The 25,843-nt window shown below is 40.7% G+C and overlaps 1 protein-coding gene across 2 annotated transcripts in view; it reads right to left on the bottom strand.

The window, feature by feature from the left end:
* LOC140246173 (plasma membrane calcium-transporting ATPase 4-like) overlaps positions 1-25,843 on the bottom strand; it is a 219,408-nt gene that overhangs the window by 26,678 nt on the left and 166,887 nt on the right. For both annotated transcript variants that reach the window (XM_072325613.1, XM_072325612.1), the window contains 4 exons: positions 16,338-16,490; positions 4,079-4,273; positions 3,653-3,855; positions 2,913-3,155 (listed from right to left, as the gene is read on the bottom strand). In XM_072325613.1, coding sequence (XP_072181714.1) covers positions 2,913-3,155; positions 3,653-3,855; positions 4,079-4,273; positions 16,338-16,490 — 794 coding nt within the window. The remainder of the gene's footprint in view (positions 1-2,912; positions 3,156-3,652; positions 3,856-4,078; positions 4,274-16,337; positions 16,491-25,843) is intronic.

Below are 25,843 nucleotides of genomic sequence, written 5' to 3'. Positions count from 1 at the left end.
CCGCTGCAAGGCATAGCTGCAATAAGTTAAAAGCAACGTGACCACTACTGTGCTGAGGAAAAGTGTACCCACGTTCAACATCTGAGCTGCCCGAGCACATTTCAACCTAACCAGGGATGACCAATACAGAACACAGACTCTGTCCAATGCTAAGCATCAACCCCCCCCCCCCCCCCCGCCCCATTTGGTATCACCCCATTTGCTCCGACCTTCTCTCATTTCTGAAAATTAGTCACAAATAACACTCCGAGACGTGCAGACGACACTCGCGCAGTACGCGCAAATGGAAGGAGCGGGAAAAGTCAAGGTTATGCAGAGTGCTCCAGAGAAAATAGCGAGAGAAACAAAGATATACAGATGCCAAAAACAACTACTGGACTGCATGGCATACAAATCTAGCTTCACTTCTGACTGGAAACAATGTAGAAAATTTGTGACAACAAACAACAACAACAACTACAATTTAAGGACAGGGTGTGCAATGACAAACAAATTTGAAGAATGGATTCTGATTGATTCTTCATGTGGTCATAATCACACAGTATGCATATTTTGCTACCCTGCTTGACACAGCTCTAAATCGTTTGCATGAGGACTCATTTGAATTACAGACATGGGCCCCTCTGCACTCACGGAAAAGATGAAGAGGAGAGAAAAACTCTCTTATATGGGAAGATAGGCGGGCAGAAGGGGGAGGGAGCGAGGAGGAATCTTCAATAGTGGTTGATGATTTACGAGGGCAGCTAATCTGCAGAAATTTGAATCCTTCTCCTTGGAATTAAAGTCTTAATCCCAGACTGCTTCCAAAAAATGCCTCTGACATTTCTTTCCTCCCTACGACCAGATTAGCAGCAGCAGAAAGCTGGAGCCTCTGCCCGTGCTTTTAGACTGATGTAGTAATGCACGGGAATTCTCCGCAGCTTAGTTAGAAACAGTCATCCATCAAAACAAAGTGATTTGTGGTTTTTCAACATCTTGCAACAGTGCAATTTAGTGCTTGCAGATGGAGGAGGACGACCAACAAAAAAAATATAAAAATGGGGGTAATAGCGTCAGATGAAGGCAGGTGGAATGTTAACAATTTTGAGCTTGGAGAAATTAAAACAAAGAGTTTGACGCTGCATGTGTCACAAATGTACACACAAGTAGTATGTACATGTATAATGTATCAAGGCTGTATACACGGTTGTTTTAATGTGTACATTGTATGTACACAGGGTGACCAGATTAATGGAGAACATTCTATATGATATAGATATAGTACATACAGGCTGACTAGATCAGTGGAGAATTTTCTACATGGTATAAAATGTAGCTACAGTACATGTATGCATGTGACAGGAAATACATTATAGCTCACTCAATCTAGAATGATTTAACCCATTCCAGAAAATTCTGGGAAGTGCTTACATATTTGGCTGAGTGAGGCACTGTCCCTGTAGCCCAATGTGATTGGTAGTTAATTTTGGCAATGATGTTATGCACATAGTTAGGCAGTGAGTCATCCAGGATTCCTGGAATTTGGACTTGCTAGTATGTTCAGGTATGTGGCCCCAGGTTGGAGAAAATTACAGAATGTACTAGAAAGGGGTGAATGGATAGTATATAAGCTGGAGAAATTCTGAGGTAGGCAGAGTACCCAACACCTCTGCTCTGAGAGTTACGTCACTTCTGGCTCTGAAGCGACTTGTTATAGTCAGTCCTGTGTTACCTGCTGACCTGCTATACAAACTGTGTTTGTGGAGATAAGGCCTGGGAGACATTTTGCCTGCAGAGAATTAGTTTGCCTACATTGGAGATAGACTCCATATTTTAGTGTCAACGGACATTATTACGGCAAAGCTGTGACGGGCTGGATTCCTTGCTGGACATTATAAAGTGAATCATCATTCAACGCATCGACTGGACGTGGTCGTCATAACATTGGATTCTGCACATTTCGCGGTGGACCTATACCCTGGATTTATAACATGGATTATTGCAACCAGTGCCTCTGAATTTACGTTGGAGGAATCATTCATCGGTGCATCAAGGACCATTCATCTGTGTGTCGAACATCGTATCTGGACATCACCAGGGGACTATGTGAACATCGTCATTATCAGATTTTGGACTGTAATGCGTGTAAGTGATTCCATTACCGATTTATAATTGTTTTTTTTGATCATTATTGTACTGATGTGAAAACCGATTACGAGTCTGTACCCGCAATATCACTGTTAATAAACCGCCTGAACATTAGTTGATTGTTTCTTTTGTGCGATCATTCTCGGAGTGATTTTGGTCGTAACACATGAAAGCTTACCACTTGATTTCCAGCATCAAACATGTGCAATTTGTGATACCCTTCAAGTATGTGTAGTCTATAACTACATGAACACGAGGGCAATGTTCTTCTTTGAGGTATGTTCACTAATCACTCACAAAAACACCTTTGTGTATTTTACATATTTTTTTTTTTTTAACATTGAGAGATAATATATATTTCAAATGTTCACGCAACTCTGTTTTTCACATCTCTTCAAATGAATTTTGATGTCTCTTTGTTCCAAACACAGAATATTAGCATATGTCGGTGATGGATGATTCAACATCAGACATTAGTTGCACTTTCCACACATAGAAAACTGTGGAATGTAAGGAAACAATGTATGGATCTTTGCAAACCCGAACTAGTGAATTTGAATGCTGAAGAACCTTTACTATTCATGGAATGTGTGTCATGTAGGCACCACCTGATATATTAGACCCAACAGGATAGAGCTGCAAAGGGTTTGTGTGTTCAGGGAAGGGCAGAGTTGTACCCATTTCCTCAAGAGGCAATTCTTAGAAGCGGCTCGCTGTAGGATGGAATCTGCTTCATCACTTCCTTGAGTTCTACCACATGACCTTTGACCTTGTCTAGCACTCACCAGGATGCGGGAAGAGTAGCTGCTGTTGACTGAGATGCCCTCCACCAGGAGATGGCGGGTCTCGCTGTCGATGTCGTTGTTGCCGGGCGTCTCCAGGAACATCTTGCGGCCGATGAAGCTGCGGACAACGGTCATGCGGTTGGTGGTCAGCGTGCCCGTCTTGTCCGAGCAGATGGCCGTGGCGTTGCCCATGGTCTCGCAGGCGTCGAGATGCCTGACCAAGTTGTTGTCCTTCAACATTTTCTGTTGGGATGGAAGAAATAGAGAAAGTAAGCACCATCATTGTGTCTAGTCAGATACAATGCAAATGACCTGCCTGAAACTAAGATGAGCAGTCTTGTTCTAGAAAGGACAACACGTCCACTGTCACACACAAGAAATTGCAATCACTGAGGCAGCAGCTGAACAACACCCAATCAGAGGGCAATATGTTTGCTACTATGGTAAATAAATGTGTCAAAACTTACAATAATTGCGGACTTCTTCTTACACTGGACCCTGGGTCACTATCAGCAAAGGTACACCTAAGAACTTTGTCGAGAATGCATCACCATCCAAATAATATCACATGCTAGTCAATTGTTTAAAAGAACTCTTCACCCCATCAAACAATATGGGATAGGATGATTACACAAAATTTTGCTGCTGGGAAATGCAATAGTCTTCTGTATCAACAAACCCATCCTAAAACGAACAGCTCCCAAACATGGCTGCTGCATCCTACTAAATGCCACGCTTACCTTGACTGAGTAGGCCAGCGAGATGGTGACAGCAAGAGGCAGACCCTCCGGTACGGCCACCACCAGCACGGTGACACCAATGATGAAGAAGTCCACAAACTCCTGCAGGTGGCTGTTGGTCCAGTGCTCCTTGTGGATGCCGTACGTCATGATGCAGAAGCGGATGATGAGCACCAGGGTCGTCACCACGGCGACGGTGCAACCTGTGGGCGACAGGATAAACTTTGTCAGAATTTTCACATCATCCCCCAAATTACCCTGAAGAAACGGGGCTAATTTTGTAACACGCTGAAACAATGAAGATATTAGCTTAGTTTAGAAAAGCATTCTAAGCCTACAGCATTGATAACCTGGCATGAACATCTGGCCTACAGTCAGTTTAAAGTGGTGTTACTTTCAGTGGATATTGGTCATCCTAAGACCCACCTGCATAGCCGATCTGGATGGCCAGCTTGGTCAGCTTGCCCTGGAGGACCGACTTGCCCTCCGAGATGCCCTCGTCCCTCTCCGGGATGACCATCTTCTTCTTGTTGCCCTGGTGGGGCGCCTCGCCCGGCATCGTGTCCGGTGTCTCTGTGTCCAGGTTGCCGTCAGCCTTGCCGTCCACTGGAACATTGTTGGCTGGAGGGAGGACAAGGGCAGTGACCGGTCACAATATTTGGATGTGCACTATGTGTTCATAGAGACTGTGGTCAATCTCAGATAGTTTCCGACACAGACTTGTCATTAATTATCAATATGGTATCAGTAGAAAGTTGTAACATATAATTAATATACTTAGTGCCTATTCATCAACCAGGAGCCAATTTGGCTACCAATGGCTTTAAAAATCTGCACACGCACCTTGTACCTCAAAACTGGCGAGCAGGCAAAATTTACACATCACAAATGATTATCATTTGGACATCAAAATTCATTATGCATGGAACTATGCCAAATAATCGGTGGGAAAATTCACGAGTGTATTACCAGCACTGATTAATCATACAAGCGGAACACAGCACAACTCCAGTCATACAATCAATCATGATGCAATCTTGGAAAATTAAGTCATATGTGTGCGGCTGCTTCAATTAATGTGACCTCTTTTTCACAGATGGCCTCTTTTTCACAGAAGCATGTCATCAAATATGTTTGAGTGAAAGGATGGATGACATGTTGTAGGGGGACCTGTTCGGAGGTCCTTGAGAGTAAATTACATTGTGTAATGTGATATACTTCAGCATTAAACACAAGGGCATGATTTAATTTCATCTTGGTAAATAAAGACACTAATCCTGCATATCAAAAGTGACTTTGATTGCACCTTACACTAAAATTTACTGGGTAATGACCCTCAATTTTTTGGTATGTTCTGTTTGTGTACAAGCAGGAAGTTCTTGATGCATTACCAGGTAGTAAGTGTGATCAAATACAAAGTCCATTATCACTCCTGAATAATCAAAATGCCAGTTGGCAGGCAAGGCAGCATACAAGTCTTACTGCACTACATGCACTTGAGTTCACTCAGTGTACTGCATGCAGCGTGGAGTGCTAAAGAAGGCTACCTCGATACTACACCTACCACCAGACCAACTTTTGTGCATCTCCTATTGTGGTTGCTATAGCAATGAATTCTGACATCTACAAATGTTCTGGTCTTACCCTCATCAGTCGAGAGCCAAATTCCTGAAATCGACTGGAGCATGCTATGATATCATCAAGCATTTTTTTTTCTAATACAAAACCCAAAGTTAGAAGTTCATCTTCACAGGAACTTGGGTATAAAATAAAACCAACTCTTTCATTAACACAATTAATGCATGGTATTTTGTATTCAAGTGATTTGAATGTCAAGTAATATTACAGTAGGGATAACAGTAGATGGCTGATTCTGAGTGTGATTATGATAAGTACAGGATCTGCATTCTTACACTCCTTCTATACTGGGCCAACAATGTTAGATGATTTTTTTTTTCTTAATCAGCTTGGTGAGGTGCTCACTGCTTTGATTCTAAAGGGAACTCTTACAGTTCGAATCCAATCATTTATGAATGGAATACAACTGTACGATGATATCATACATATATCTTAACATGGCTTTCAACCATGATGATATCTGAACCACCTATACTATGCGCACAGACACTCAACAATGTTCCTTGACATGGCAATCTCATTGGGAGAAACACCCTCATACACAAAAGTCTTCATGTTCGATGTACTTAATCAAACCTGTCTACCGCTGCCACCCAAGGGAGACGAAAAAATTGGCTGTTGTAAGACGGGTGGCTGCTATAAACAGGGAGTAGGGAGTAATATGGCTTTTCTCGGGGGGGGGGGGGGGAGGGAATTGTGTTTAGTGGTCGCATAAGACAGGTGGCCGCTGTAGACAGGTTTGACAGTATCTCTGAACAGAAGAATCACTGAATCATGCACCTGGGGTTGTGGAGAGAACAACTGGGTGTAAAGATTGCATCCATTTATCTACATTGTACTAGCAGGGGTCTGAAGTCACAAACTCGGCCCTTCGTTCAATCAAATCTTTTCACACTTGAAAGATAATCTGATGATAATACATGCATTGGATGAAGTCTCTATGGCAGGTTCTCTCTGCGGCAATATTCCTTGACTTACGACTGCTTTTCAATTCATCCAGGTGTATGCATCTTCCTTCTTTTTTCTCTACAGTTTCAACATTCATCTCAAGTGACAATCACAAAGATAAAGCCTCGCTATACATCAGTGGACAGTTTGACACAAGAAGTCTTTTGCTTTTATGTGACATACGACAAGATGAAGATGTTTACCCTTCTGGGAACACTGTTCAATTAATCTCAATCCGAGTGGGTTTAATCCACTTGAGGAGGCAAGTGCTTCAAATTTCATCAAAACATATAGCCTGCTGATGGTGGCACACATCAAAATGTTGAATATCATTTCATCAGCTTTCAAATCTGGCATTGAAAACAACAAAGATTTGGAACTTTGTCATTATCTGTGAGTGTTTCAAGAATCTTTGAAATGCCATAGGGATTTGTACCACCAAGTGCCCATCATATATTTCACGCAAGCATTTTGCTGCGACCATGAGTAGTGTATCTAAGAATTTTCATCAAATCTGCCATAACATCATGCAGTACCTAGTAAAAATTTCTTAGTAAAAATTTCAATTGAACCCATACAAAATTCAGGACTAAAACTACAGCCTTAAAGGACAAGTTCACCTTCATAGACATGTGGGTTGAGTGAATGCAGCAATATTAGTAGAACACATCAGCGAGAGTTTGAGGAAAATCGAATCGTCCGTTCAAAAGTTATGACTTTTTGAAGTTTCTGCTCAGTCATGGCTGGATAAGAAGACTACTATAGCTTGTGATGTCACATGTGTACAACGTTATAAAGAAAGAATGAAGAAAATTCAATATATTTTCACTTTTCTTGCATAACAAAAGAACATTCGACTTCTCTCTTTTAGAAAGCAGGGCGAATGCTATTACTCTTAACATACGTCGGTATACAAGTCAAAGAAATGTGCACTTTATTCAAAAAGTAAAGTTTTGTGAAATTGTGAAATTGAATTTTATTTTCCTTATATCGTTGTACGCATGTGACATCATACACTGTAGTAGTCTTCTCATCCAGCAGTGCCTGTGCAGATACTGTAGAATTTCATAACTTTTGAATGTATTGTCGGATTTTCCCCTAACTTTCACTGATGTGTTCTACTAATATTGTTGCATTCACTCAATCCACATGTATATGAAAGTGGACTTGTCCTTTACAGGGGCCCTGAAATCCAAATGCATGTTGATTAGTGTTGATACACGTATATGATACCTTCAACATCACTTTAATGACATCAATAATGCACAATCATTTGTCTCCAGAGGGCAGTATTAGAGTCTGACTCATGCACAAGCCATCAGCCCACAATTCAGCCTAAAAAATCCAAAAAACTGTGCAACAAAATGGGACACAAGCTTGTAGCTAAACAACACCAAGCTAAAACTGCTGTATCGTTTCTCTCACAGCCACATATTGAATCAGATGCCAGACTTCAGTTGAAATGCGTTTTTTTTTTTTTTTTTTGGTTAAAATATTGGAATATATATTACTATCAATGGTTTTCTTGTCATGCACATGCAGTTTCTTTTGAACTCTGTGGAAGACAAAAACAACAACATCCTTGTCTTTTTCCACTCACTGCAAAGGGTGTGTGTGTGTATGGGGGGGGGGGGTCTGGGGACCTGGAGGAATAGAATTGTGTCTCCTGCAATGTCCACGGAGGAGGCATAAACTGTGAGTAATGATTAGTGGAAAACCCTACAGTACATCCATATTCTCAGCTCACCTTCATGATGCAGGTTAGGAGAAAAAAAGGTCCACAGCAAATCTTAAGACTGGAAGACTGGAAAAGAGTTTCTCCTAACTTGCTAACATCCTATTGCAAGTCTTCTGTATGCACACTGCCTACCGCATCTCAAATATTGTCTCTAACACAGCAATGTTGTTGGAAGCAAACATGCTTTCGTTTTGTTTTGTTTTTTGTTTTTTCTAGAAATCCACACCATGACATCTTACGCTCTGGAGTTGGTGGAAAGAAGGCATCGTCATCTGCATCGGACGACGCTACAAGACAAATTGAGATCACAACAATGCCATGATAATCGTTGGAAATATGAAGTACTTTGCAGCAGCCTCGAACATGGAGATAATTAGATTAGATGATGTACTGCCCAAAGAGGGCTCCCTTGCTATTTTGAGAAACTCTGTCTGTCTGTAATTGAGAACTCATGTATTCTTGGTCGATAAATAATTCCAATTAATGAATTACTCATCTTTAAGATTGGATAATGTGCTGTTGTGTAACGGTAAATGTAGCTTCTCTTTTCCTCTTTTTTTTTTTCAATTGAGAGTAACTGTAGCTGACATAGAGAGAGAGAAAAAAACCCCACCATAATGCTCAAAGCTGATTGGTTCTTGACAACCTGATGCCATGGTAACAACAACCATCATTGTACCTTTCTAGTTCTTATCCCTCTTTGTGAAACACGCCACTAGTTTACAAGAAGCAAAAAAAAAAAAAAGGAAAAAAAAAAGAGGGAAAAAAAAAGAAAAAAAAAGAGGAAAAAAAAAAGGGTGTATCAACAATGAGCACATGTGCCACTGAATTGGGTTATCACCTTTAAAATGCAATTGTGCCAACCTGCCAATCTATCCCTTGGCCCGAGTTTTTGTCTTTTGTTGGTTACAAAAAAAAAAAAAATCCTCTTCTCACTCTTTCCAAATCGTCGGCTGCATCTCTCTGCAGTACAATAAGGTGGTCATGCCATCCACAGGGCGTGTGATTGACAGCGCACAAAACACTAGAAATCAAATCCAGGTCGGTCAAGAAATTTTGTGTGGGGCATTCCGGGGGCCCCCAGAAATGGGTGTTGAAAAAGCACCTGGCAGTCTGACGCGACACACCGCCGCGCTTCTGATGCCGAAGCGGGATCCGCCATAAAGAGGCATCAAGAGCTTATACTCACGCTGACGCAGCAGTCAGTGGAATAGCGAGGTTGCGGGGTGGTGGTGGGGGGGGGGGTGGGGTGGGTGGGTTGAGGAGAGAAAATTCCACCCATTTGCCATGCTCCACTCTGCTCCCACGAGAGTATAGCACCCTTTATTAAATGTGAAGTGTTTACACTTGCTAAAATGCCAGGGGGTTGCCCGACAGTTCGGGCGACTGCAGCAGACAGGAGCGCGGGAGATATATATATGAAAATTGGAAGGGGAGAGTGGTACAGGAGTGTACATAGCGTGCTTAAGCAGAATGAGATGAGGAGACAACAAGAGTACTGCACTGACATAAACACTGTACAAGGATGTTGTAGTAGTTACATGCAGAGAGAGAGAATTTCTTGGTAAGAAGTCTACAAAGCTCTTTAAAATAAATGAAGGAAAACAGAACATCGGGGGGGGGGGGGGGAGAGAAAGAGGATGGCCTAGAAAAAAAAAGATATATACATGGAGATATGTCTCCTCCTCAAACAAATTAAAGAAAGGGGGGGGGGGGGGGACTTCCACTGCTATCAGATTTCATGAGGATTCTACAAACTCTGTACATACACGCCTATCTGCCAGCACCCTCCGTAATCCAGAGTCGTGATCATAATATCGGCATATCCTCTTTCATAAAGGGGATCCAATACAAAAAAAAAAAGAAGAGTCAAGCCCAAAATTTGAGGGCAGATTTGCCCCACTGACAAGTGCTTACGCCGAGATTACGAGCACCTAATCCCTCCGTGCAAGCTATAATTTCCGAAAGTACACGGCCGTCATCGGCATACTACCCGGGCAAGCCTTACAGCGACAGTCACGGCAAGGATTGTGTAAGATGAGCTTCATCTCAAAATACAACTTCATTTTTTTTTTGGGGGGGGGGGGAGAGAATGGAGACATAGTTTTACTGTATATGTTTTGACAAAAGGTGATTTTTTTTCCCTACTTGACTGCAAATGTTCAACATGGTAGAGTAGAAAGGATGATTTATGCAAATAGTTCAGGAATACAAATAGTTCAGGAATAGTTACATTGTACCAATACCTCACCAATTATCCCTTTTAGTAATTGACGACTGGAGGAGTCATCTCAACATGTATAACATGTCATGAATCCCATTTTGAAGGTTTTAAATCTTTATGTTTTTCCTACCTTAGTGCGAGAGTGGAAATGAGTTTTAGAATTCAAGCCTTTAATATTCAACCCTTGAGTAACATCACACTAGGTGTTTACACTCATTCCTCAGCACAGCTCCAGGCACTAGACTTAAATTTCAAACGGAGCGTGGATCTTGGGTGAGTATCTTATCCAATGAGATACTCTAGCAGTCAATGAACACCACACACAGTAATCCCTAGCGGTGAGTACTGTGCCAACAATCCCATTTTCTTAACTTCATTCAGTTCATCATTATAGTCATTATATTTTCCTTTTTTGGTCAGAAAGTTGAAGACAATTTTTTTTTTTTTTTTTTTTGGGGGGGGGGGGTGCACTGCCTAGGATTCTTTCCACACTTAAGGTGAATGATATGTAAGCTCAAACCTGATCATTCTGACAGACAGCTGAATACTATTCTGACACCTTACCACCCCCCCCCCCACTTCCTTTAAACTATTTTTGTTCACTGTTTGCAAAATACATATCATTCACACTTTTAATGCAGGGCTTATTGTCAATCAATATCCTGTACTGGTCAAGGTGATTAAAATCTAAGGAAAAGAAATGACAATAAATTTTGAATTACAGTACAATGAAAATAAATCCTTTGAAATTGACATAAATTTTTTATTCACCTGGCACAAAGAGTTAATCAGTGAATAATTTTTTCCCTACATGCAAAGTATTGTGATGCACATTCCTTGCATTGTAAAAGAAATACAAATTTTTAACTTGACATCATTAAACAGAACATTAAAAGAATGGCAGAGCAAGGAAAGATTATAGTCTGCTGTTTCTCTTTTGAAAAGGGAAGGTCACAAATTTCCCTACAAATGAGACACTTGTGCCACGGCAAATAAACTCTAAACATCAAAAACATCAGTACATTTGTAGAGACAATGCTAAAAAAATTGATTCACTCTCCTATAGCATTATTTCTCTCTTTACAATTGATTAGGATACAATTCTATTCTTTTTCATTGTCTGGCATGATTTTGTAACATTTAATGCACAACAACTCCAGATTGTGGAAAGGTCAACATCTGAATAAAACACCCACACATTAAAAAAAAAAAAAAAAATGCGAAAGAAGTTAAATCTGTCACTCAGATTTTTTATATCAAATCTGTCTCTACCTTATATCAAATCTGTCTCTACCTTCTTGTCAAGTTACCCCCTAAATTTGATTATTAAAAAAAAAATGCACTGATCATTGATTTTTTGCATCAAGATGTGACTCATTTTTTTCTTCCAAATCTACATGACTTAAAAAAAAAGGCAAATCCATGTATATATAAATTGACAAAGACCAACTAATCACGCTATATCAAAATCTTCATGATAACAGAATCAGGTGCAATAAAATGTTTAGTACTGATAAGATGATACTTATCACAACTAGAGTTGCACTTTTTTTCTTTTGTACCGATGTCAAGAAGTTGATGGCAATTAATCATCAGAGATTTAAAGGGGGTGAATACTATATCCAACTTTCTTCATATTTTGAAGACAAATCTGAGTTGCACTTTTTTCTTTTGTACTGATGTCAAGAAATTGATGGCAATTTTATCATCAGAAACTTAAAGGGTGTGAATATTCTATCCAACTTGCTTCATAGTTTGAAGACAAATCTGAGAGACAGATCCTGTCACCCTATGACAAGACTTCACAGCAAGATGTGCATGTATCCAGTCAACGTCAGGGGTGCCTTTTTTTTTTCATACCTTTCTTCATGTGACTCACAGGTCCTACAGGTTTTGGAGTATCGACACCAGGTATAACCGCAACTATATTTCTATTGATTTCATCTCCAAATTAATGGGGCACTTATGGGCATGTGTCGTGGAGAGGACGTGTGATGTCGCTGCTTCTTAAAAAAGGTACGACATACGACATATGATTTATTTTCGATTTGACCGACTTCTTCCTGCCCTAAACGAGACACTGCCGACCAATCAGAAGACGGGCCTTCTAGGCAAAGCATTCCCATAGCAGAAGGGGGGGGGGGGGGATGGTGAGTGAAAAAAAAAAATTGTGTCATAAAGAAAGTAGCAGTGTTTGATAGAGACATGTTTACCACATTGACTGGATGGGTCTCACAACCCTGCACTTTGTGATACAGAGTCATGTCTCAGTATGGGCGACTCCCGTTATATAACGGGCCCGGCAATCTTCTTTCATTTTTTAAAGAAATTTTGTTGTAGCTGAACAAAAATGTCTACAGAGATACATAGACAATGATTTTGGTACCTGAATCTTGACTTTCTTAATACAAGAGTCTCATTGTAACCCTGTTTGTTATAATGAGAGTGCACTGAGTGCATTGTTGGGAGTGTATAGCACATTATCCAGCATTAACAATCCACGCTTAGCCAAGCCTAAACAAAAGACATATTAACACCACTATCATGGCCAAATCAATTTTGACTGCCCGGCGCATGACATATTCAGAAATGCTATTCATCATACCGTTAAGCTCCAAAGCTTAATTTAAAAGGGCTTTCAGGACAAAATGGATGAAATGTAGCTTTCTGCTCCTCAGTGATGAAATGAACAGTTTTTGATATTTGGAAAAATTATAAAAAGTGATCCACATTTTTATGCCTACAATGAAATTAGTCAATTTTGCAACTTTTTTTTTTCCTTTTTATAGCACACCCATGTGGGTGGTGTAAAGATATATATATATTTTTTGTTTGATTTGTATCATAGAGAAAAGAGAAATTGTCGCTATCCATAATGGTCTGAAAAAAAAAAACAAAGTCAGGCTGGCAGTTCAATAATTTTGTTTTCTTTTGGCCTCTGTAGGCCAGTCCACCACATGAAACAAATAAATAGAGTTGATAGATGAACTCTGAAAGCTTACAAGACAGATTCAGAGCAATTGCACTTGATTTAGGGCACAAATATCTAAGGAAGAGGGAAAGAATGGGGGAGAAGGGAGGGGAGAGAGTTTGAGAGATTGAGAGGGAGAGGGGGAGAGGGGGAGAGCGAGAATGAGTGAAATAGCATCCACTGGTAGGCACTTTTTTGTAACCTTTAGTGGGGGGAACATTTCTGGGGAAATGCGGAAATCTTCGTGAACGTACCAAGCCAGGTAATTCAGTGGCCCACATGATCACATGATCACATATGTGTACTGCTTATTGCACTACCTTGAAGGTCACCATCATTCATCCGTGAAGATTCACAGGAGCTGCTAGGCACCTCGCGGGGAATGTCTTCCACATCCCAAATGCACTTCTTTTGACAATAACATTTCTCTTATGGGCTTTCCTGTGGTATTATCAAATGTGTGAGCTGCGAAGATTTTGCATGTTCATTGAATGGTCTATTTACTTTTAATCACAATTCACTGGACACCATGACTCACTAAGTTGATAAGCGGAATAGAATTCTGTAATTCTGTGTGTGTGCTCGTGGCTGGAATGACATTTCACTCCTGTTATCATTTGTTGCTTTGTTTTTCTGCTCCCATATGGTGCAGGTTTTGTACCCACTGATTTCCCGCTGAACAGCTCGCTCAAATTTGGTATAATGCTATTTTCTTGTTAATGTACCATGAATACTTATAACGTGTATGTAAACTGAAGAAGTATACTGTAAAGAGAATGGCACTAAACCTGATTAGTGATGGAACGAGATGAAAAATCAGATATGACAAAGAATAGACAGATAGGAATACGGAGGGATGATAGACTCAGACATAAATTTGAGAAAAAGTAAGAGAGGAAAAATGCAAGTAACTGGAGGGATCAGAAATGCTCATTGTATCACTACACTCACCTGAGTGCCAACAAGCTTGATCTCATTTTACAACAGCTTATATAAAGTGAGATATGAGAAAGGAAGGAGAAATATAGGTGTGACGGAGGAATGACTACAGGCAGACATTGCAGTATGTTCACTTTGCCTTATATTCTCCTGAGCTTTCGACTGAGTTACCAGTGTTTTTCAAGGGCTTATCTTAGGCGTTGGGGGTTTAAAAAAAAGACCGTTAACTCAGTCGAAAGCTCGGGAGAATTAAAGGCAAAGTGAACATATTGCAACATCTGCCAGCAGTCATTCCTCCGTCACACCTACACATAAAAATAATGCAGCACCCATCACCTACGAGGCCCACGGACTCCCTTACACCAACCATGAAGACCAACTCTGTGTGGGGGAGCCTTATTGCCCTTGACAATTGCCATTAAAGAACCCTAACCTTTCAATTATCCACAGTTTTCTACATACTCATCTCAAACTGGAATACACCTCCTGCTGACTCCACTAATGTGCACCATTTTGCAGAACATGCTGGATATCCCATATAGAGAGAGACTCAGTCTCAGTTTTTTTTTTTTTTTTTTTTTTTTTGGGGGGGGGGGGTCAAATAACTTGGTCACTTAAGTTATGCAGTAAGATGAATGGGAATAAAATGAAGAGAATGATGGTATCATTTTCTGAATTTAAAATCACAAAATGCACATATCAATTGAATTTATTCACTGATGCATAATTTTCATAAAGTTTGAAATCTTTGTAGGCAAGGATCTGACACATTGTATTGGTATCTCATGGGTGAGTGGGGTGGGGGGGGGGGGGCAAATAAACAAAAGAAAAGACAGAAAAATGCAAATGAAAAAAAGAAAAAACAAAAAATCCAAGTGATCTTACCTCTCCCATATGTACACTCTTCCTCTATCTCCACGCTACACGTACAGCGCACGGAATACATGTTTAGAAAACACACGCTCTTTGCCATTACAAAGTACACACAAATGACCACTGGCCATGGAAAAGATTTCTAATCTCAAGCATTAAGAAATATGCAAGAAAATCCCTGGGATAAACCATGTGGACATAAAGAAAAGGAGTGGAATGATCTGTTTGCATGTCTGCTGGCAACATGCCCTGAAATATCCCGTAGTACGCTGCAGTACATGATCAAATTTCAATACATTCCCCGCACAAGCTACGGTTCCGAGCATGACAGTACAGGTATTGAGTTACGCACACTATTAATAACGGCAGAGTAGACCGTACGATCACCTATCCAATTCGGAAGTACAAGATTAACAACAAGGGGAAAAATGCTCCCCCCTCCCCCACCCACTCGGCAGATATCTTGGATCTTGGATCTGTAATCTACCTTCGCATACTATAATGTTGTTACTGATATGAGATTAACAGAATGAAAGGTTGAGCACGCATGGGTTCCAACCAGCCATTGGTTTCTTGTAAATTCAACAGCCAAACCCTCTCGTCTATAAGCCAAAAAGGAAGTCATCAGAGCAAATACATGTAAGCTCTTAATCTCTCCAACATCCTGCCCATAGTTTTACAATTGTTGTCTGTAAGCAATTATCACACCTTCATATTACACTGGTGGCACTAAATTTTTTCTTTCTAATTCTTTTTTTTAAAATCCACTTGCCTAGTGTGCTGTGCAGGGAAATAACATTTTTTAGAACCTTAAACAAAACAAAAAAAAACAAAAAAAAAACCACAACAACAACAAAAAAGTCTTTTGCGCAATCCAACAATTACTGTACATCTTTATAGTCTTTTAAACTATATCTGGCAGTTATGGATTGGCACCTATGTAGGCAGTGGTTAAAATCTTCATGGGCACACTTGGGGTTAGAACGAACTGGGCCCTCCACGAAAGGAGTGCACATTGATTCCAATTGCACAAGTTCAGATGTGGAATTACACAACAGGGAGGAAATTCCAGACAGGGGAAATGATGGGGAGGTAGGAATCAAAGGATCGGGGGTGACAGATTGGCTGGTTGGATTCAAGAACCGAGCCAACACTGTCCCCGACCAGACACACCTGGGTTTTGGGCCTACATTGGCTGGAAACGGGTACTCACTGGTGCTGCATCTTTGCAAATGCTATCTGAAGACACTTCCGAGACCACCCGTAACGATCACCCTTGGATGGCATCACATGAGAGCATCTACAACTTGTACCACTTTCTAAAAACTGCGAAGATCAGGAAAAGGACTCTTACTGTCATTGTTGCCAATGGCAACCTCCTCCATCTCGATCTTCTGACCCCGCTCCCCCTTGACGTCGAGCAAGATGGAGAAGATCTGTCCCGTCTGGGAGTTGAGGCCCACGGCCGTCACAACCATCTTCCCACTTCCCTCCAGTACGTGGGTACCTGCAGAGCAAAGAGGTGGCAATGAAAGAGAAGAAAGCATTGAGAACCATGAAGAGATTGACAGAGGATGGGGAGGAAATAATGTTAGCAACTTTTCCTCATATTTCAAGATAATGAAGATGATGATAATAATCACACACATTATCCTAATATTCTCCTCCTAATCATCATCACCACTATCAGAATCATTACTATCACTCTCATTCTCTTCCTCCTTGTCATCATCATCGTCATCACCACCATCACCCTATCATCATCACCATCATCACCATCATCATCATCATCATCATATCATCATCATCATCATCACCGTCATCACCACCACCACCACCATCATCATCATTACCATCACCACCATCACCACTATCATCACCATCATCACCATCATCATCATCACCATCATCATCACGTCTTATTCACCCAGGATAGCCTATCAGTGTTTTTTCTGCTCTTCCAGAAGGGCACACCCTTCTTCATCTCCCTGCACTGCCAGGAAATTATTCTATACCCAAGTCCAGATGGACACACTGGGGATAAACATCTTGTCCAAGAATATATGCACTGGGTCGGACTGAAGCTCAGAAATGCAACATTTTGACAATCATTAAGAGTGTTATTAACTCTTAACGTGCCATGGTCGCCGAACGGCGACCTTAGTCCTGACGTGCCATGGTCGCCGATCGGCGACTAAGAACAGCGAGAAAAGCATTGATCATTAAAGTTCTTGTGGTACCGTAATGTGTTACACCAAGCAACTGCCAATGATATGTACTGGTAGCTGATTAGCATAGCCATCGTTTCCACCAAAAATATGAGCATGCTTACATTGGAAAATTTTGAGTAAATACACGATTTTTCAGCTAGATGTATTTTTCTCACATCGGGAAAATCCGCAGCGGGCGCAACCTCTGCGAGATGTGTATGGATCAAAAGTCTCATAGGTAAACCACGCGTGTGTATGCTATTGACTCTGCGTGTATTGTCTATGCGGTTCCACTCGCATTGTTCCGCTTGGACGCTGTCCTGCGGGAAGCTGCTTTGATTTTGTCCCTCAAAGAGGGTCAGCTTTCGTTCGTCGGTCAAGTCTTTCATCCTTTTGTTTTGGTGAACGTCACTAATCATCCCCACGCTAGCATAGGAATTGCGCGTGGACAAAGGCCTACCGATTTCAATAGAGTACGCCCGCCCGTGGTCCGCGTAGAGAAAAGGAGGATTAGCAGGTTCTTCCTTCTTAGGTGGACAAAAGACACTATTCCAGGGCCCGGGACAATTACTTTAGTTTCAAATACAGGATCTGGGACTAAAGGACTCAGATTTGGGAATGAATTACTTAGGCAGAAAGAGAAATTGCCAAGACAAAATAAAATGCTAGTATCTTTGGAATCATACAATTCTAGAAGGCAATTTTGTTATCATTTGAAAGAGGAAATGTTGCTCTAAAACATTCTCACAGAGTCAAGGGAGCGTTCCATTGAAGAAAAAACAAGACTGACTCTTTTTTTCCATACTACACAAAAATTTCTAATGATTTTTTTGATGTATCAAATATTTCTGCAATATTTCAGATTCAGATAGATATTGTGGCAAACTGACTGCATGACACGAAAGAGCAAACATTTATTGATATATGTTGTGTAGAACTCAATTCAAAACAGTCAATAGTTTCAGAGATATGGCGGTTTTAAATTCCATTGTCAGTCCAGTCTCGAAACGTTCTGGCGTTAGGTAAAATCCTCTGGCACGTTAGGGGTTTTGGGCCTGGCACATTAAGAGTTAATGATACCACAGTGCCGTCATTATCACAATTCTCCTATGCAGATGTGGTTGTATAATAGTCATTAATGATTAAGGACACAAATACTTTCAGTTAGGACATCAAGACACATCTTGCAACTTCTGAGTAGCACACTCATAATATGCTATTCCACCTGTGCATTTTCATGTTGTAGCATGCAAGTACAGAGCCCTTCCTTTGAGGATGTGCAACCTCGGGTACACTTGGCTGGTGCACATACAAACATATTAAATACACACAGATTTCGATGCATTCCGGACCTATCAATTATCGATCTGGATGAAAACGAATGGGTCGATTCAGAGGCACAGCGTCGGATTCGTTTGGCATCCAACATGGGCTGACCTACTCACTTCCATGAAGATCGACGAGTTTGCTGATTGGATCCTGAATGCACAAGCATCCTTCACAGAAAGCATTTTACTTTAGAGGAGACATAGCCTCATGAAACCTTTGTTTTCGGTTGCAATAACAAAATCATGGAAACAGATCAGGCACAGATTGATCAAAATGGAAAACGGAACAAAGTCTAGACTGTCAATATTCAGTAAGTTATCTACCATGGGTACTACAATTGTTGTAACCTTGTAGAGGTATTTGGCACTTACTATCATATTTTCATAAAGTAGGTTAAAAGACAACTGTGTAATAGAGCAATGTGGTGATTAAAAAAGGGCTTGTAAGATGCCCTGTATATAGTGGGTGTGTAGGCTTTCATGGATTAACTACTGAATGAGATTTAAAGGGTAATGCCTTCAAGTGTTGGCGGGGGAAAAATAAAACAGCATTATTCAGTTTGGACGAGATGGATTTTTCAATTTGATGTGAGTACGCAGTGACAGGGTAAACTCCACGGAGGAAGCACATTGTTGCGAAGAGCTCAAATAATCGGCAGTCGGACTGAATTCACAATCCATCGGGATATTTATAAATCATCACACGATATTTATTGGTTCTCTTGACGAGGGGGGAAGGGGGCGGCCATCTCCTCTGCAGAAACAAAAACACGAGTCGCGTCTTTTTGCGTCTGCCAGACGAGATCACCTTCCCCATAATTAATGCCATCGCGGGGAAGGATGTCATAAATGACTGGTTCAACAGGGACGCCAATAAATGCTACAAGCGCCAGATGGGGAGACAGCATTCTGTAAATTACAAACGCATTACCCGAAGATAGTTTACCCTGGATTTGGCAGAAGAAGGAAAAAACAAAACAAAAACAAAGCGCCAAGACTAATTTCGCAGTAAGAGTAATATTTTTACAGGGTTTACAAGAAGTAAGGAACGGCACCATCCTTGCTGTTCCCATCTCTTTTGCAACATGGCTATCATGTGCAATAATAGAGAAAGATATATCTGGTAATACAATTTTTCTGTGTGAGGAAAGAGTATGAAAAAGAAAGAAAGAGAGAGGGGTGGGGGGGGGGGGGAGAGATAGAGAGAGAGAAAAAAATCTCACATTGATAGTGACAGGGGCATGGGGGACGTAATCAATATGTTTGCATACATAACTCGCAGAAGATACAAGGGCACACTTGGAATGCGCATATCGTGTAGTGTTGACCCAGGCTACAGCACTGCAGCTTATGAGGAGAAGGAAATCATAACATGAAAAACAAGAACAGTACCATCACAGAATCTAAAACAGAAACAAAATGATGCATCGATACATTATGTATTGTAATCCAATGAGTGAAACGGCTAACTAAAGGAGTAAATAACTGAATAAACAAATAGATAAGTGAATGAAATATGAAATAGTAGTGAAGGGAAAAGAAGCAGATAAAAGAGTATTAGAAACATAATCACTATTCCAGTTTAGGACAAGCTGATTTCGCTATAACAAGCATTTCCCTGTAGACACAACCGAGTAACTGATATTCGGGACTAGTCTTTATCGGGTTAAGAAGCAAAAAAAAAGCAAATACAAAATGGAATATGAGGCTAAGAAAAAGAGATACAACAGGAGAAACATAGACAGACAGATAGATAGATAGATAGATGGACAGACAGAGAGATAGATAGATGGATGGATGGATAGATAGATAGATAGATAGAGAGATGAAGACAGGGAGAGAAAGAGAAAGAAGGTCTTCTGTGAATAGACTGATATGATAGCTATGCAGATGAATGTATACCTATGCATGTGCAATAGATGGAATATGAGGCTAAGAAAAAGAGATACAACAGGAGAAACACAGACAGACAGATAGATAGATAGATAGATGGATGGATGGATGGGTAGACAGACAGATAGATAGATAGATAGATAGATAGATGGATGGATGGATGGGTAGACAGACAGATAGATAGATAGATAGATAGATAGATGGACAGACAGAGAGATAGATAGATGGATAGATAGATAGATAGAGAGAGAGATGAAGACAGGGAGAGAAAGAGAAAGAAAGTCTTCTGTGAATAGACTGATATGATAGCTATGCAGATGAATGTATACCTATGCATGTGCAATAGATGGAATATGAGGCTAAGAAAAAGAGACACAACAGGAGAAACACAGACAGATAGATAGATAGATAAATAGATAGACAGAGAGATAGATAGATGGATGGATAGATAGAGAGAGAGATGAAGACAGGGAGAGAAAGAGAAAGAAGGTCTTCTGTGAATAGACTGATATGATAGCTATGCAGATGAATGTATACCTATGCATGTGCAATAGATGGAATATGAGGCTAAGAAAAAGAGACACAGCAGGAGAAACATAGACAGACAGATAGATAGATAGATAGATAGATGGACAGACAGAGAGATAGATAGATGGATAGATAGATAGATAGCTAGATAGACAGAGAGATGAAGACAGGGAGAGAAAGAGAAAGAAGGTCTTCTGTGAATAGACTGATATGATAGCTATGCAGATGAATGTATACCTATGCATGTGCAATAGATGGAATATGAGGCTAAGAAAAAGAGACACAACAGGAGAAACACAGACAGATAGATAGATAGATAGATAAATAGATAGACAGAGAGAGAGAGAGAGATAGATAGATAGATAGATAGAGAGATGAAGACAGGGAGAGAAAGAGAAAGAAAGTCTTCTGTGAATAGACTGATATGATAGCTACGCAGATGAATGTATACCTATGCATGTGCAATAGATTGCACTGCTGTATGGAATGGTAAGTAGATGGATAAATGGATGCGCAAATATATAGAGGGGTGTATTGATAGGAAGAAGTAGAGAATAACTGAGTAAGATATTGGTCGGCACTATACTTTGTTGTACATTACTCTCACTATCATTACTTTCTTCTTCTTTTCCACAAAGAAAGAGTGAATATATAGACACCTTTCTCATTAGACTTGGCATGCATACCGCTGGGAGGCATACGAAAATTGCAGCAACAGATACAAATACTGCACACTAATTAGGAAACTAGCGAAAGGGCTATTTAGGCAGAAAGTATTAAGACTGGGACTATAAAAAAAAAAATAGACACATGCCGCTAAAACAGGGACAAGAGGAAAGGACGAATGCATCCAAGCGAGCAATTCTTGGATGTCTCGAAGATGTGTTGAGGGCAATGAAGGGCCTTCGTTTGAACGGAGCGCACTGGGTATGGCAGCTAGGGTCTTATCGTCAACAAATCTCCCCAAGAGCGCTGGCCCGGGTCGACCCTCCGTCCTCCGCACCTGAGATAACACAGACGAGATGCGGAGGGGAGGCACCCCCGCTGGTGAAAGAGGGGGGCAGAAGAATGGTCGGGAGGTATAAGGGTAATTTTCAAGTGATGCTGCCTTGGAGGTGGGAGCACAAAGATAGGGACAGCATCCCAAAATGGAGGACCATACAAGCATGGTGCTCCCTACTTCCTGGAGGCAGAGATGAGCAGCCATGGGTTAAAGGTCATCTGTCTCTTAGGGTGTGGTCTTGTTAAAAGGAGATTGCCACTTTGCCAACTGTATACTAACCGACCAAAAACCCTGTAACTGCAAATTAGGAAAACTCGAGCAGAAGCCTGTTTGAGAATGATCACGGTGGAATTTTCAGACAGAAATAGCTTCACTTTGAATCAATCCTCTTGTAATTGTGACATTTACATTCCTTGAAAACTTTTGACCCTCTGTGTAAGAACTTGGACCCTTGCCTGCTATGGTAGTCATGCAGTGCATCATAATATCAGAGGATTAAAAAAAAAAAAAAAAACTCCAGAAGAAAACTCCACAAGGCAGACAGTGCCTGTAGTCGAAATTTATTAAAAAGGGCATCTTCAGATGAAGTTGGGGGGTTGGGGAGGGGATTACAGATAGCGGAGGACTGACCATCTTTGATGTGTGAAACTTTCTAAAGATTGTAACATGACAACATTGCCTAGTTGAATTAAAAAACAAAATGAAGAAAATGAACTTGGCCATTTCATAATTTGTTGCAATTCCACTACTTGCCATCTTCATATCAACGGAATCAAAACAGGCGACACTTGTCATCAACATCGCCTCCATGTTTTACCAGCAGCATCTTAATGGAATCAAGAAAGCCACCAAAACTTAATCTTCATTGCCAAGTCTTTCGCAGGAGACTTAAAGTCATTGATCCTGTGTGTAGGAGACATTTTTACTCTATGCACGTAAAGGAACCCACTTCACTTCTCTCATAAAGAGCAGGGTGCAAATCCCTGTGAAGTGGTCAAAACACACAAAAACCGGCTGATATCTGCAATTATCTTCGAAATCGAAGGAGGCGGTCTCACCCACAGAGAAAGAGAAGAATAAATCAAGAAGCAATTTCCTTTTTTGGTCAGCGACAAGATTCTTTGTGCAATTTGCAAATGCACACATCTGAAGATGAAAATGAGAAATCAGCATTTGTCTCACATACCTCTATGAGACATTGAAATAAACAAATGAAATCTAGCCAATAAGAACTTCGTCCATGACATCAATGGAGAAATTTCGACCCCAGTAAATGAGTTGAAATTTGTGATGCGGTCCTCACTAAAGCATTACACCTTTATCACTGCACATTAAACCTGCCTCTCCCTGATGCCTTCCTAGCAAAATTGGTTCTAATCTAATCAATTTAGGGCTAATCTGGAGTGGACTGACTCCCCTATTAAACTCAAAATATGAACATTGCAAACAAGTTTTGATTTGATCAACGTTGAGGAGGGCAAAAAATTAGTGGAGGCGGAATTGATGCACTTATTCAGATTCTTTGAGGGATGAAGAGAATATTGAGTGGGAAGGGGGAGAAAAAGACGAAATCAGGTTAATGTCTCTGATTGCTTCGATCCTGAACCATGTACAAATTGTGAATTATCTCCAGCAATTTCTGCTACTGACTCCCACTCCTCATGTTGGCATTTCGCGGCGAGTAGGCGGAGTCATATATATATTTTTTTAAGGACTTGGGGAGTGGGCGTCGCCAAGGAAAAGACACTCCGGTCTTCCTGACCTCTGCCCTTTGCAAGACACCTTGATAGGGGCAATTATTGTTATGACTTTGTTGGCCACCTTAGGGATACTCGGCACACACACAACAAAAAAACACACACACATGCATACATATACGTATACACGCATGCATGTATAAACACACAATATACTTTCGACTATAAACATGGAAATTCTATCGCATTTTGTACGGCATGTAAATAGTGTAAATAAAGGAGCACACAAATGTTTTGCTTGTTATATCATGTATGTGGAACTATTTTATATTTTGATTCTGTGGAATTAAAAACACAAAAAAATCCATCTCACCCAGCCAAGTGGGAAAAATTACTCACGTGAACATTTCTACTTTCACAGTATTCAGGCAGACTTTGACTAACCGACCAGCACATCTCATTTAAAAACAAGTAATTGAAACCATATCAGACTGTGCAGGGACACAACGTCTCAGCACTTTCTTGAGAAGAGAGCTTGCTTCGCAAAGCATACTCTCGAGTGAAATGGACGCTGACAGGCGTGTTTGCATTTCCTGTATTGTAATTTTAGCAAAGTGATGATGGCAGAAGTGCCTTCAACATCACAAAAAAAATGTGTGACTAATGGCTGCAATATTTTACAATCTACAAACACCCACAGATTAGAAATACAACTGGAATACTAAGACTATAGTGCTTGTAGAGTTGTAAAATGAAGTGTACTGTTTTGGGCCACTCTATTCGGATATTACGCTCCACCTCCCCCTGGGATATTCACTGAGATTGAAAATGAGAGCAAATGCTGATTCAACAGTATCTTTATAGCATCATTCAATGTGTTAATTATGATGTGAGCATCATGGCTATAATCTTGACCATCTACTCAAAAGGGAATGAATAAATGACACCATCATCACCCCAGTATCTTTCTCCTCCTCATCAACAATCATCTCAAAAAGCACATTGCGACCAAGAGTGCATGACATAGAATTACTATGTCTTAACAAAACATCCCTTCCTCCAACCCCCTAAAAGGGGGAGAAAAAAAGAATCCCCCCCCCCAAAAAAAAAAAAAAATTGCATAAAGACAATGTCGGCAGCATGGCTCTGGAACAAAGGTCGTGCGATGATGAATGAATCCCTCCACCGTGATGATAAATTGTCGTGTCCAAAATCACCGGAATGGTGTCGCCGCACTTTTTGACAACAACAACAACAACAAAAGAAAGATCTAAAGAGAAAGGGAAGCAAAAAGGGGGACGCTCAGGTCATTTGGTTGGGGGGGGGGGGGGAGGGGGTGGGGAATGGTGGTACAGGTCTGTGACTGCAGCTTTCTATTCCACCCTATCGTGGTAGGAAATCACTGCGAGAGGAAGTAAATGTGGTGAGATGATTAACTCCCGACTTTGTGTCCGACTGATTGAGTTCAGTGGAAGACAGTCCACTGATTTGAGAAGCGCGAGGCTTGATTGGCACACAGCGCCGCCCGGTCCACCCGAGTGATGCCGCGAATGCTGAATAGTGGCGATTCGCTCCCATTCTGCAGAATTTTTTGAATATATGAAATATCTCATCATACTGGTATGAGGCACAAATTCGCTGTCCTCAATCTAAGCCAAATTATTTTGTTTAGAGCAAGCACATTTTGTATAAGAGGAATGAAGTCATATTCAAAACCTACAACTAACCCCAAAATAAGACATAGCAAGTAATACCTTTTCATCCAGTCTATGGCTACGACAACTATACTTTCAACCTTAGGAGCCTCATACTTGGCATGGGAATCCACTATATAACATTGTGAGCTTTTGATCAACACTCATATACTTGAAGAGTGTGAGAAAGTACTGCCTCCCACAAGGTGATTAAGTCAAGTATCAGAAGTGTGTGACATAACAAATTGAAGAGGAGTTGCTTAGTACAAGTGGTCGCAGAAACACTGATAATATCATGCAAAGATCAAGAATGGAAATGATATGTAAGAGTGGAAAAAAACTGCAATATCTCGACAGTCAAGACAATATTACATCCTTGACCACTGCCTTTCTATTTCCCCAAAAGCGTCCAAACTCTCCAGCATTTATTAGGCAGTGTCAGTACACAAGGATCATGATGGAAATTCCCGCAAACAAATTCTTCCGGGTTACATCATCCTCAAGGCA

Source organism: Diadema setosum, chromosome 2 (assembly GCF_964275005.1).
Source record: "Diadema setosum chromosome 2, eeDiaSeto1, whole genome shotgun sequence".
Classification (NCBI taxonomy): Eukaryota; Metazoa; Echinodermata; class Echinoidea; order Diadematoida; family Diadematidae; genus Diadema; species Diadema setosum.
Note: the sequence above shows the minus strand (reverse complement) of the source record. Positions and strands in the feature narration are given on the sequence as shown.